Raw genomic sequence first — 15,259 nt, forward strand, 5'->3', positions numbered from 1 at the left:
TATTCTTCTTACCAAAGTGTCTTTATCTAATGGAGATGTGCCAGAAGATGAGCTTGTTTGATCCAGTTGAAGAGGCTGCACTATAGCACCATAATTTTTCCTGAAAACAGTAAAATATACAACAATTAAATGAAAACTAGTCAGTCTACTTTTCATTGATATATGTCTGAAGGCAAACAGCAAACAAATAAAAATGTGCCAAATTTCTTAATGATCATAAGGATTCATTTTTTTGGGCTCATCAGTGGACACAGCGGCCTTTGCTCTGCTTGCCAAGCCGACAGCGCCGTACATCTGCAATGTGTTTTTTCACCAGAAAACATGGTCTAAAGACTCTCCTTAGTAACTCTCTAACAGCACTACTAGGGAAAGCCTATTTTCAATCTTCTACTGAGCACTGAAAATGACTGTGCAGAATACAGAGGCAGGTGTCTCAGCCTACCTCTTTTCTAACTACCGCAGAACCTGTCTCCTAAGGCTGAGTTACATCATTTTTGCCATCCATTTAACATATACCAAAAACGTATATGTTAACGAATGCCTCAGACTGATACCATACAGTGGCATCCATCACCATAGAGTTCAATTGTTAAAAAAACAAAAACGTTCCAGCGGTAAAATGTATTGAGAGGACATCCTAGCTCACGTACATAATGGAGAGGACTCAAAAAGGAGTCCCCTCAATGCATTTTACTGCTGGTTTGTGAGACCACAGTGTTGGAATGCAAGTCATTATGAAGACACAAATGACATAATAATAACTTACATTATTATGTCTACAAGGGCACTTCTGTATTGCTCACGGTCCCTCTTTGGGTGGGAATAACTGCTTCGCATATTAAAAGAAGGTCCAGTCGATAAATCATCATATTTTGAAGGTCTATGCTTCGGAAAGCTAGAGTTCAAGAGTTTGCTTCTTTTGTTTTTTGGGCTGACAAGAAAACCTGAAATGTAAAACAGTATAAATGTCTAATGTCAACGTAATAAGGTTATTAATGACATTCATTCTAGATTCTCTAGCAGAGTTTCCTTTCTTGTGCAGGTGGTTCAATTTAAAATTGATCTAAAAGTTTGTGATTGCATAATAGCATTCCTACTTACATTCACAGACTAGTCAACACTTTCCATCTAAAGCCCAATAAAGCACACTTTTTGCTCAACTTCAGTTTTACTGAATAACCAAAAAGGTCTTATTATGTCCTATCCAGTTTTGTATTCGGAACTGTCAAATACAGAAATTTGCATAAGAATTGCTTGATAAGAATTGCTTAAATGTTATGGTGTAGACTTGGAAGGCAGAAAGATGAAAATTACTCTTATCTGTAATTGAATTTTTCCTTAGCATCCACAACGGCACTTCCTGGAGGGTACCCGCCTCATCAGGGACAGGAAAACAATGAAGATAGACGTATAAAAGCCCCCTCCCCTTTACCAGTTAATAGCCTAGAACAAGGGTGGTCAACCTTACAGACACAAAGAGCCAAAAAAAAAAAAGTTTGTCTATCAGGAGCCACAAGCTATACATCTACACACGAGTCACCGTATTTTTCGCCCTACAAGATGCATCTAGGTTTTAACAAAGAAAAATAAGAGAAAAAAAGATTTTTCATCTGATCTGAGGTCTGATAAAAATATTAATTTTCTTATTTTTCATTAGCAGAGAAAAAAAGAAAATATATATTTTTCATCAGACCTCAGAGCAGACTCCTAAATCAGATCCCTAATCCTCATCTGACCTAAAATAAGATCCCCATACTTCATCAGACCTCCAAAATGTATGCAGACTGGTTGCTAAGGGCTGAATCTTATTAAATATGGGGTAAGTCAGTCTAATAGTAACTGATTCTGGAATATCATGTTTTCCGTAACTACATATAGGAAAATTGAAATTAGGGTCTAAATGTGACAGTTATCCTTTAAGCTCCAATCTCCTTGTCTCAGTTTTTCTCTGCTCAAGAAGTCCACTAGATGATTTTCTTTCCCCTTTATATGGACCGCCTTCAGAGATTTTAGGTTTGCTTCGGCCCAAACAAATATTTTTTCTGCCACCGCCGAGAGAAGACAACTTCTTGTCCCCCCCGTTTGTTCACTTAAGCAACCATGGTCGAGTTGTCGGAAAATATCTTCACATGATTCTGGACCAGGGAAGGAGCAAAATATTGCCAGACTGCCTGAAGTTCTTGCATGTTGGAAGATGGCCGGATAAGGCTCTTCTGCCATAGTCCCTGACATGTCCTGCCGCTCAGGTGAGCTCCCAGCCTTGGCTGCTTGCATCTGTCGTGACTACTATTTGCTCCGACTGCCGCCATTCCACACCTCTGGAAAGGTTCTCTTCTTTGAGCCACCAGGTAAGAGAGCGCTTTACATGGAAAGGAATCTCCAGCCTCTTGTTTAAAGATATCTGTCTTCGATCCCAGGACCGTAACCGGAAGGATTGAAGCACTCTTGATTGAGCCTGGGGCCATTTCACTGATGATATTGTGGAAGTCATTACTCCTAGAATCATCATGATCTCTCTTATAGATGTCTTGCGTAATCTTTGAAACCTTGCTATTCTTCGGACCAGGTCTTCCCTTTTTTCCTCCAGAAGAAAGGAGGACATTAGATGAGAATCTAGGATTACCCCTAGGAATACTTGCCGATAATCTGGAACTAGGTCTGACTTTTTCATATTGATTATCCAACCTAAATATGACAAAGTTTTGACTACAGTCTGTAACTGCAATAGAAGGGATTCTGTTGTCGAGGCTGTTATTAACAAGTCGTCCAGGTATAGAATCAAGAGTATCTCTGACCGATGGAAGAAGCTTGAAATTTCTGCAATAATCTTTGTAAATACTCTTGGGGCAGAGGATAGGCCGAAGGGAAGAATCTGGAATTGGAAATGATTCATTCTCCCCTGAATCCAGACTACCATTCTCAAACATTTCTGGTAATATTGATGGATTGGAACGTGGTAATAAGCATCAGATAGATCTATTTTTGCCATTACCCAGTCTTTGGGTATTAGGTTGATTGTGGACCTGACTGTTTCCATTTTGAACTTCTTGTATGTTATAAATTTGTTCAGATTCTTCAGATTTATTATCAATTTGAATGACTGGTCTGGCTTCTTCACCAAAAAGACTGAAGAATAGAAGCCCTTTTTTTCTTCCTCTGGAGGAACTTGAACTATTGCGTTTTTCTGAAGTAGAAGCGCAATCTACGATTCTAGAGCTTCTTGTTTTTCCTTTTTTAACTTTAAATTCTTCAGGTATCTGTCTGGGGGAATACTTGATAGCTCCAGCCTGTATCCTGATGCTATTACACATAGTACCCAAGGTGATGCATGAATCTGCACCCAGGCTTGGTCGAAATTAATCTCCCCCGACTAGACTTCTGGCATCATTGTGTGGTACTTGGACGGGAGGACTTATCCGAGAAGAGGAATCCTCTATTCTTGTTTTTCGATGATTGCCATGAGGATCCCTGATTTTTCTTTTTCTGATCATATGCAGGACGTCTTTGGGCACGAAAATTACGTCTTTGATGGAAGAATCTCGATTCAGTAGGGAAACTCTTCTTCCTATCGGAGGCCTTCTCTAGGATATCGTCTAGTGTCTTCCCAAATAAGCGATCCCCTTCACAAGGAATAGCACAAAGTCAATTTTTTGATGCCGCATCTCCATTCCATGATCTTAACCAAATTGCCCTACAGGAGGCGTTTGATAAAGCTGCGGTTTTTGCTGATAATTTCACAACATCTGCGGCAGTGTCAGTCAGGAAGTTGGAAGCTTGTTTCAGGATCGAGATGAAGGCTAGAATGTCCTCTCTAGGAGTGCCCGACTGAATATGCTCTGCCAATTGAGTCAGCCATAATGACAGAGTTCTTGCTGTATAAGTAGCGGATACTCCTGGATGTAATGAAGCCATAGAAGATTCCCAGGACTTCTTGAGTAGGGATTCACACTTCTTGTCCATAGGATCCTTAAGGACTCCCAAGTCTTCGAAAGGTAATGCAGATCTTTTAGCCACTGGCGCATCTACTCTTGGGGCTTTATCCCAAGAGCTGGAATCTTCTTCAGCAAAGGGATACTTCCTCTTGAACATTCTAGATGCTGCCTGTCTCTTTTCTGGATCCTTCCATTCGTTCAAGATTAAATTTCTAATGTTAGAGTGAACCGGGAAGACTCGCTTCTTTTTCTCCCCTAGTCCTAAGAACATTTGATCTTGGACGGTCAAAGGTTCTTTTGACTCATCCAAATTTATTGTTGCCCTGTTGTTTTTAAATAAGCTTTCAGTCTCCTCAATAAAACATAAGGGGAGACCTGAGGAGTCCTCACATCCACTAGACTCCGTATCTGAAGAAGCCTCTTGTTCATCCAGCTCGGAAAGCTGTTCCTTGGTCACAGAAGGAAACACTCTAGAAGTGGATAGTTTTGGAGAGACTACCGCTAGTCTTGCGTCGATAGCTGCTCCAATCTCTTCCTTAATTAAGGATCTCAGGCTATCTACAATAGATGGAGATTCCTCGGATACCACTCTATTTATACATCTTTGGCAAAGAGATTTTTTAGTGGTCTAGAATAATGTCTTTTTGCACATTTGACATTTTTTCTTCTGTGACGGTTCTCCGGATGATCTTAGACTCTAACTTCCCTAAAATTAAAATATGGGGTGTAGAGTCAGAATTTGGGTATTAAGGAAAAAACTTTAAATAGCAAAGCTGTCACCCAAAAGATAAGACATAACACCCTGTGAACATATAGGGTGAATTTGACAATATAAATGTCCTCAGGGAGGAGGCTTACTAGGCTTGAGGGCCTGGGGGCATTAGTGATCTTTTTTGCTGAATCAATTTCACCAGGGGCAGACATAGGGGTGCAAATGGAAACGCCACTATTCCTTTCCTGTAGCACACTGCTCACCTGTAGGACGCCAACCAGCTTTTGAATTTGCCGCCTGAAGACTTCCGGGTAGGCGTGATGATGTCACTTCTTGCGCTGCGTTCCAACAGTGGAACGCAGCACGCCGCAGCCAGAAGCAGGATCGGAGCGCTCCCGGCCCAGGAACGCCCCAGCCACCGAATGCCCCACACACAGCCTTCTCCTCTAGTGGGGAGACCGGGGCAGCCAGCACATGCCGGACAAATGCCATAGGGGAGGGGAAGCAGTACACCCATTCTCCGGGATCCTTTCCCCTGCAGGAGCCCTCCGGAAAACTCAGGGATAACTTACCAAAGGCCCTGCGCACCGTCAATCTCCACCTACCACTTGAGGGACAGGAAAACAACTGGTGAAGGTAAAGGGGAGGGGACCTTTATACGTCGATCTTCATTTTTTTCCTGTCACTGAAGAGGCGGGTACCCTCCAGGAAGTGCCGTTGTGGAGGCGTGGGGAAAACTAGTGTAATTAGTTTTCCATTAACCACCAAATGGTAAAATAATTTGAATTTTTTCTTATAATATTCAGCATTATCTTAGAAACATAGAAACATAGAAACATAGAATGTGTCGGCAGATAAGAACCATTTGGCCCATCTAGTCTGCCCAATATATCTGAATCCTATTAATAGTCCCTGGCCCTATCTTATATGAAGGATAGCCTTATGCCTATCCCATGCATGCTTAAACCCCTTCACTGTATTTGCAGCTACCACTTCTGCAGGAAGGCTATTCCATGCATCCACTACTCTCTCAGTAAAGTAATACTTCCTTATATTACTTTTAAACCTTTGCCCCTCTAATTTAAAACTGTGTCCTCTTGTGGTAGTTTTTCTTCTTTTAAATATGCTCTCCTCCTTTACCGAGTTGATTCCCTTTATGTATTTAAAAGTTTCTATCATATCCCCTCTGTCTCTTCTTTCTTCCAAGCTGTACATGTTAAGGTCCTTTAACCTTTCCTGGTAAGTTTTATGCTGCAATCCATGTACTAGTTTAGTAGCTCTTCTCTGAACTCTCTCTAGAGTATCTATATCCTTCTGGAGATATGGCCTCCAGTACTGCGCACAATACTCCAAGTGAGGTCTCACCAGTGTTCTGTACAGCGGCATAAGCACTTCACTCTTTCTACTGCTTATACCTCTCCCTATACATCCAAGCATTCTGCTGGCATTTCGTGCTGCTCTATTACATTGTCTTCCCACCTTTAAGTCTTCTGAAATAATTACTCCTAAATCCCTTTCCTCAGATACTGAGGTCAGGACTGTGTCAAATATTCTATATTCTGCCCTTGGGTTTTTACGCCCCAGGTGCATTATCTTGCACTTATCCACATTAAATTTCAGTTGCCAGAGTTCTGACCATTCTTCTAGTTTTCCTAAATCCTTTTCCATCTAGGAACAGGCTACACTTCAATGCTACACATAACTTACACTTTGATAAGCAAGGTTGTTAGCAAAAGACTTCCCCTCTATCACCCTAAAGATTCCCACCATCATTTTCTGATCAGAGTTCGGTGACATGAAGTGCAGCAAAACAGTGAAATACTCTTTACACAAAGGTTGGAGGTGTTTTGTTTTTTAACTTACTTTGTGATAAGTTGTAAAGGTCGTGGACATCTTTTGATTCATCATCCTTCTCTTCATATTCTCTCGGAAGAAAAGATGGTGGGGCCTTTCTCCACTCGGGCTTGGAACTAACCTAAAAAAATACATTAATATTAATCTCAGCTGCTGATGTTTCCTAGTTTATATCTTTTCGACTGTTGTTTCCCAAGCTTCACTAACTTGAACGCAAAGTAGTATGACATACCAGTTCAAATATACTGGCTGTGGTACCTATGGCATTGTATATGTCTATCACAGAAGCAAATTTAAAGTATAGTAAATATAGCCAGGATTCAGTATTTGCATACTTCTATTAGCATATTTATGTCTGTTTGCTTAGTACTCACTTTGTATAGCAGTCACTTTTTCAGCCACTATATGTTTGTAAATAATTAAATTGCATACATACATTACAATTATGTATGTATAAGAAAACGTGGAAAACCAGTTCAAAGATATCCTGTCACTGATGTTCTCTGCTTTTATAGCTAGTGAGTGAAGCACCTAGGACTTGGGCACTGTTACCTCTAAGCTGGGCAAAACAAAACGGCAAAAAATATTAACACAGCATCAAAGAAAATAGTATTAAGAGCATCTAGGTTGAGCACTGAGGTTATTGTCTGCATCCCTGGTAATCTACAGTAGTGAAGGAGTTAATATCTGTATCTCTGGTGGTCTTAAGTGAAAGGGTTAATGCCAGCATCTCTGGTGATTTATGACAGTAATAGTGTTGGTGTCACTGTAACCAAAACAGAAAGCAATTCAGCTACACTAGAATGAGAATTAAAATCTCCTTTATTTAGAACATTAAAAAGTCACAGGTAATATTAGTGAGAACAAATTATGCGTTTCGATCAACTAAACGATCTTAATCATAACATGTACATGTCATTTGTACTCACCGTTATCTGTGACTCAATGGTATCTGTTCTCATTCTGGTGGAGCTGGATTGCTTTCTGTTTTGGTTCTATTACCTAAACTTCCTGAAGTGAAATCCGTGCAACTGGAACATCCCTTGGCTGGATAGCTGGTGAATATACTACTTAGTATCAGTATCCCTGGTGATCTTGGGCAGTAAAGGGGTTAATCTCAGTATTCCTATTGGTCTAGGGCAGCTGAGGGGTTAATTCTAGTATACCTAGTGGTCTAAGGCAGTGAAGGAACTAATTAAAGGATCCCTAGTGCTCTAGGGCAGTGAAGGGGGTAATGTAAGAATCCTTGGTATTTTAGGCTAGCAAAGGGTGAATGTCAGTTTCCCTGGTGGTCTTGGGCAGAAAAAGGGTTAATGACAATACATATAGTGGTCTAGAGCAGTAAAGGGACTAATGTAAAGATCTCTGATGGTCTAGGCATTTAAATGGTTAGATTCAGTACTGATCTAAAGATTTTGGAGATTGGGTTTAATTAGTAGAATGAATCTGTATATATCCCTGACTTCAGCTAATTAATGCTGAGTTTAGAAATAAGCTTAATCTAGTGGTTCCCAACTTTTCGCAGCCCGAAAGCTACATTCATCATTGAGCGGTGGTGACATACAATGCAACTATCTTGCACATGTCCTTTTCCAATTAATAGGACACATACACAATACTTGCTGGACAGCAGATGACTCCCTCAGCAACTGTCCCGCCCAGCAAGCAGCAGAGTCAATGCCAGGTTGGACAAAAGAGAAAGGCACTAGACACCCCCTTTATGTTTTAAAATATGTTTATTTCTTTTTTCTGCAATGTAAGAAACCATGCTTCTACTTGCTTTTGTAAAAGGAGTAGTCCCATTACAACAACTTATCTGCTATCCACAGGATAGCAGATGTCGGGGCCCTTAGCATATGGCAGCCGCATACAGTTGAATAAAACAGCACAGTGCATTGCTACATTCAAAAAGGGGAACACAGACCCCATTCTAGTGATCCTGTAGGTAAGGGATAAGTTGTTGCAATGAGACAGCCCCTTTAAAGGTGGTTGCTCGCATAATGGATTGAATGTGTTTTGAATGTGTGTGATATAGACATATAGGCAAACTACAATAGTTATTAAAGGTTCTGAGCAGTTTTCTTACACTGAAAAGTCATGCCTCTCTGCCAAGGCTACTTTCACACTCGCGTTTGGTGCGGATCCGTCATGGATCTGCACAGATGGATCCGTTCAGATAATACAAACGTCTGCATCCGTTCAGAACGGATCAGTTAATATTATCTTTAGCCAAGACGGATCCATCTTGAACACCATTTAAAGTCAATAGAGGGTGGATCCGTTTTCTATTGTGTCATAGAAAACGGATCCGTCCCCATGGATTTACATTGTGTGCCAGGACGGATCCGTTTGGCTCAGTTTCGTCAGATGGACACCAAGCAGCGTTTTGGTGTCCGCCTCCAGAGCGGAATGGAGCTGATGCAAACTGATGCATTCTGAGCGGATCATTTTCCATTGTCTGGCATATTTATATCTGCATATTAAGGTCTGACAATATTAGAACCAAAATGGAGATTCACATTACCTTTAAGAGGCCAAACTCTCTGTTGGAATAAGCCAAAAAAGGTCAGGATAGTCACTGGCATGCAATGTATATTGTTTTAAAAGTTATTGCCAACAGATGTGGTATCTTAGAGAATATAATGGGTCTCACATAAACTGTCTTAACTACCGGGGTCATGAGAGGTTATTGTTTAAGACACTGGTATGCAGCGTTATTCCATATAATCACCAGTATAAAGTATATATTCACGTGTGATTGTATGTAATTTAATATATTTTAACCAATGATATATATAATGTTTGTATATTCATATCTAGTTATTGATAATGTATCATTGTATCCATTTATATATATATTATACCACATTTGTATCAATAGAGTATATTCTGTAGAAGCATATAAGCTGGTTTTCTACTCAGAGGATAGTCTTTTAGAGAAAAGCTCAGTTATCTTAGACGGCAATTAATTAGTCATTTGGATGGCTAAGATACACAAACTGGGTAAAATTTTCTAAGGACTATTGTATTCTTATCTGCCCCATAAATTCAAGGATTAGGGAAACTTCTAATAACGCCAGTCGGTCTGAGCAAAAAGTGTCAGAAAGAGTACCTCCTTGGTTGATTTAATGGGAAAGGTTAAAAAAGTCATGGGAACAGGTTAGATATGTATGCATTTGGCATTCCTGAACATTTAAATTTCATATATGAAACAACAGTGCCATCAAGTGGTAGATGGGCAGAAGTTTCTAAGGAATGCCAATTAAGTGACATCATCCCCATAATTAACATATCTAATTGGAAATCCCTAATCCAAGAGGGGATGGGCATAGATAAGGATTAGAATATCTGATCCAGTTTTGGAGATCAGGGGATATTCATTCAGAATCAGCATCACTTCACAAGATTCATTTAAGATCATCATTACTTCACACGTCAGGAACATACCACAGGACGTCACAGATCACAGAACATCTTCAACACTTCCAGTCCTAAGGAAAAGCTCCCTACACCCTAAGGAATTCTTCCAGGGACACACCCGAGACTCGCAAAAGAAACTGACAGATCTAAATCCTGGAAAGCTGGGTCCCTTCTAAAAGCTCTTTATCCCAAAGCCAGGGGTAATGTATAATTAATTTGCAGTAATTATAAATCGCTCCAATTGGCATATAGTTGAGACCCCATTATTAGTGGGTCAATAGTGTTAAAACAATAATTTTATGGGAAATTTTAATGAATGTGCACATCATTAGAATTCCTGTAATATTTCTAACAGAGTGGGATCTCTGATCGGATTTTCTTATCCGTAGTTAGGCCAATGGGCGTATTTATAAGGTGTCTCTTACTGCCATATTCTTTGATTGTGCATAAGGGACTTTCCGCAGATTCATTTCTATTGTTTTTTCCATTGCATCATAATGTTTTGATAACCAGTACACTAATCGGTAATAATTTGTTTTAAAAAAAGAGTAGCATTATATTGTACTTGGTGTAGTAAATTAAGTGAGCCTGGCGTAAACGATGGAGCACCATCTTGTGGTCAATTTTGATATTATCCTTGTATTAATTAGTATGCCATTTTTACTGTATGTATTTGTAATAAATTATATTTTATATAATTAATTGCACCCCGTTTCATTAGCTGCACGAATTAACTTTAGATCTCATCAATAAAAGAACTGGCGTTTATATGTCCGCCAATTACATTTTTCATTTATTATATTTCATAAAAATATGAAATAATAATTTTTATGATTTCATATCTTATATGAAATAAATACTCGACACCATTCAGAATGCATTAGGGCAAAACTGATCCGTTTTGGACCGCTTGTGAGAGCCCTGAACGGATCTCACAAACGGAAAGCCAAAACGCCAGTGTGAAAGTAGCCCAAGTCAAACCGTCCAACCTGACAACACTCTGCTTTTGCCCTGAAAATGAAGGGTCAAGCATAATCTTGCAATATCTCTATACAAATGTAGCATGCATGTGCTAGTTTCTAGTATGTAGTGGTCTTGTGCAAGAAAGCTTTCATCTTTGCTTACGAAGGTCCTGGAAGTTCAGCAACCTAACACATGCACAGTGTGTTTTCAGGCGTGTTGTCAGGGCAGAAGTCTTGAATTTACAAGGTGGTGTGGCTTTTACAGTAGTAAAACAGCACAGAACTTCTAATAAGGATATATTAGTAAGTTGCCTATATGCAATTTCACACAAATTCTTAAAAACAATCCTAGATACAAGCGGTGAGTGTAGCACTGCTAGGGCTGTTCTTACTCACCGTTCCCTGGTTTTCTGCTCCAGGTTCTGTGCTGTTTAGGATGAGGATGTAGTGCGCACAGGAGCACACTGTGACCTCACGCTGAGCGATGTCGGGTCAGCACAGAGCTGAAAGAAGAGCGCTCTGGATCTCCAGAGTGCCGCTACCTTCCAGGGCAGGAGAGGAAAATTGTATTTATTTATTTTTGTCTGAACTAAGGTCTGATGTATGGGATGGAGGGAGTGGGAATGTTACAGGGGTTATGATTTTGGGGTCTGCTCTGATTGACGGGGGAGGAGTTTTATAGGGGCCATTATTTTATGGTCTGATCCGAGGTCTGATTTAAAGGATGAGGGAGGAGGTTATAGGAGCCATGACTTTGGGGTTGGAATTAAGGGATGGAGGGGTTGTGAGTTATTGGGACTATGATTTCGGGTTCTGATCTGAGGTCTGATTTAAGGAGCGGTGTCCTCTTTTTGAAAACCAAAACATGGTCATCCTAACACTATAGTGCAAAAACAGACTACATAAAAATGGCAAAAATTACCTCTGGTAGCTGTGGTAAAAATCTCAAAGAGCTCTTTGGAGGCCTTCCTTTGTTGTAGGTTGCAGACTGTTGAAATAATAGTATTGTTAGCATTCTGTTTTTACACAAATATGTTTTGCAGTGACACAATTAAAGTAGATAGACAAAACATTTATTTATTATGCTCACATTAGCATCCAACTGTCCCCATTGGGGCTCACAATCTAAGGTCCCTATCAGTGTGTCTTTGGAGTGTGGAAGGAAACCGGAGTACCCGGAGGAAACCCACGCAAACACGGGGAGAACATACAGACAGGCAGATGTTGTCCTTGGTCGGATTCAAACCTAGGACCCCTGCGCTGCAAGGCACCAGTGCTAACCACTAAGCCAACGTGTTGCCCGAAAAGCATCAAAAGATTCAAAAATAAGTATAGAAACAATGCTTTTCTTTTACTATAAACCAACATATTCATTTTAAAGCTATGTCACACTTTGCAACCAATTTTATGTATTGCAGCGGTGTATCTACTGTACAATGAAAAAACTAGTTTGCAAAAACAAGGCTTAATTAAAACATTTTCTAACATTTTGGGCCAGATTTATCATTACACTTACATGTTACTCCACTTTTACATATGTCCAAAGTCACTTTTGGCTAAGTCAGATTTATTAATGGTCCTTTAATACGGTGATAAATATGGTTAGCAATTTATACTTCAGTAAGCAGCTTTACAAAAGTCTCACCTCGTTACGAAAAAGTCGCATGTTCTATTAAAAAGTCGCATAAGATAAGCATGGTCCTCACTGGAGTGAAATTGTGCAATTTTTTGCGACTTTTTAAATTGTTGCAATAGTAAATCTGTCTAGAGATTAATTTACATAAGAAAACACGCCCACTTTCAGAAAAATGGCGAGCATAGCACAAAGCCAATAAAAGTCGCAAATTTTTGCACAGTTTTAGCGATTGCGCAAATATTTGTGACTTTTTCACTCCATTATTTTGACTTGAGCTAATCATAAATCTAGCCCTTTGCGTTTGCAGCTGCAATGTAAGACTTTATGTCTCCACGGAAAGAGACAACAAAGAAAACCTGTGTAGTCTGATCCTTCAGTCATGCTACCTTCCATTGTGCCCTATGTCTTCCTAAGGGTGCTGCCACACAGCGCACTTGTATTGTAGTAATGCACATGCATTCATAAAGCAGTTAAAGGAGTTATACATGGATTTGATATTGATGGCCTATCTTCAGGATGTTTGCCGATCAGCTTTTTGAAGAGGCTGCTGTGCTCATCGGAGCTCTGGTGAGCACTGCAGTCTCCTCACTGCTCACGAGCACCGTACATTGTATAGCAGCTGTGCCTAGTAGGCAGCCCAACCCCATTCACTTGAATGGGACTGAGCTATACCTGGGGCACGTGACAGATGTACGGTCACATCACTGGCCTAGGAATTGGCCGAAACACTTATGCGGTGCCTCAGCCTCTTTGAACAGAGAATCAGTGTGGTTCCTGGGAGTCGGACCCCACCAATCTGATACTGATGACCCATCCTGATGATAGGCCATCAATATCAAATTCCCAGATAACCCCTTTAAAGAATTTAGCCAGTTTTGCAGCCTAATTAACCCCTTGGCTACCTCTGCCGTACATTTACGATGGAAGTTGCCACTTTAAATATGGTGCCAGTTCACATGAGCAATGGACGCCATAGCCTCCGGTTTTCTAAAGCCTCAAGCAGGTTTCAGTAGCTATTACTAGTATATATACCAATAAGGGCCAGCAGGTGAGAGCACTGTATTGGTATATTGTAAATGGCTTGTGAATAAGTAGAGGTAAAAAACCTGAGTTTAAGACAAAGAGCTAAAGACAAGGCGCAAAGAACCTGTAAGTAATCTACTTTTTTTTTTCATCTTCATAGTTTTTTTTATAACTGGCATAAAGGCTAGGAACATTGGAGGTTTCCTTCAGTGCACAGTCTGCCATATGTATGCATACTGTAGTGAAAGATGTGAGCATGTTGCCCATCTGGAAGCTCGTGTTAGGGAAGTGACAATCTTGAGAGGAGCATGCTGCTCACTGAGACGGCAGTTAGTGGGTAGATATGGAAGTTGGAGATCAGGTGGTGGATCAGCAGGAACAGGCAAGTCGCTGGGTTAATGTAGTTAGAGGGAGTATTAAGGGATCCCAGAAGAGAAAGACCAATCCTCTTTCTGTGCTTCCAAGCAAAATTGCTAAGTTGGGTGATGATGCAATGGTGTCAGTTTCAGAAATGGCAGCCCTAAAGGATACTGTTGTACTTAACAGCCGGAAGAACAGCCCAGCTAGTAGTTGGGGGGACGCTAGTGCAGGTAGGGCTAGACAGTTTGTAGTTATAGGGGACTCTATAATCAGAACGACGGATAGAATAATTTGTCACCAAGACCGCCTTAACTCAATGGTTTGCTGTCTCCCTTGGTGGAACGGGTGGATAAGTTACTGGTGTGGGGGGGCTGACCCAGCTGTCATGGTCCATGTTGGTACCAATCACAAAATAAATGGTAGGCAGAAGGTCCTTAAAAATAATTTTAAAGCTCCAAGCTGAAGAGAAGGACCTCCAAGGCAGTATTCTCTGGAATAATGCCTGTGCCATGCGCTACACAGGGCCGTCAGCAGAGGTCGCACTACATTTTTTCCAAAAGAGTAAAAATACTCCTCCGACCATTTTTACCCGAGGAGGAGTACGAAATTTGCAGTAATTAAATACATAATATATCTGCCTACACTTGCTCACATCTGCGTTGGAGGTTGCGTTTGGAGCCTCTGTTGCAGATTCTGTCTTAAGACCAGACAAAAAAGCCTTGTATGCAGCACTTTTTTGGTCTGGTAAAAAGACAGGCTCGTGAATGGAAACTGAACAGACTCAATCATAGTAAGCGGGGTCTGTTCATCTTCTTCCCTGTCAGTTAGGCCAGGTTCACATGATATTTTTGCCATATATTAATTGTACACACAAAAAACGAATATACATTAACAGACGCTATATTGTGGCATCTGTCACCATAGAATTCCATTGTAAAAAAATAATAATAATTAGCGCACCGCGAGATTACGGCGATCTAACTTTGTGAGCAAAGAGGAGATTCGGAGGACGCTGTCGGTGCTGGGCTCCTTCACAGGGGGACATGGCTGGGCTCCAAGAAGGTTAGTACAGCCCCTTGGGCTCCTTCCCAGGCTCATTTACATATCTATAAAATCAATACATTTTTTGAACACACAATAAAAGCACACAGCCCTATGGGACAAGTATATTGCGGACATGCTAGCGGCGATCTAGCCGTGCATGTCCGCAGCTCTATAGGCTAAAACGAGGTGACAGAATCCCTTTAATTGTATGTATACTAATGCCAGAAGCCTGACTAATAAAACTGGGGAACTGGAATTAGTGATGTGTGAGGAGAACTATGACATAGTGGGAATAACTGAGACATGGCTGGATGAT

At 40.6% G+C, this 15,259-nt stretch overlaps 1 protein-coding gene across 1 annotated transcript in view; it reads right to left on the reverse strand.

The window, feature by feature from the left end:
* DNAH7 (dynein axonemal heavy chain 7) overlaps positions 1–11,867 on the reverse strand; it is a 574,291-nt gene extending 562,424 nt beyond the window's left edge. Inside the window, exons 1-4 of the mRNA XM_040440176.1 lie at positions 11,803–11,867; positions 6,508–6,619; positions 767–944; positions 13–100 (exon numbers count right to left, since the gene is read on the reverse strand). Of these exons, the coding sequence (XP_040296110.1) occupies positions 13–100; positions 767–837 (159 nt within the window). The 5' untranslated portion in view covers positions 838–944; positions 6,508–6,619; positions 11,803–11,867. The remainder of the gene's footprint in view (positions 1–12; positions 101–766; positions 945–6,507; positions 6,620–11,802) is intronic.
* Positions 11,868–15,259: the final 3,392 nt, after the last annotated feature.

This window comes from Bufo bufo, chromosome 7 (genome assembly GCF_905171765.1).
Source record: "Bufo bufo chromosome 7, aBufBuf1.1, whole genome shotgun sequence".
Taxonomy (NCBI): Eukaryota; Metazoa; Chordata; class Amphibia; order Anura; family Bufonidae; genus Bufo; species Bufo bufo.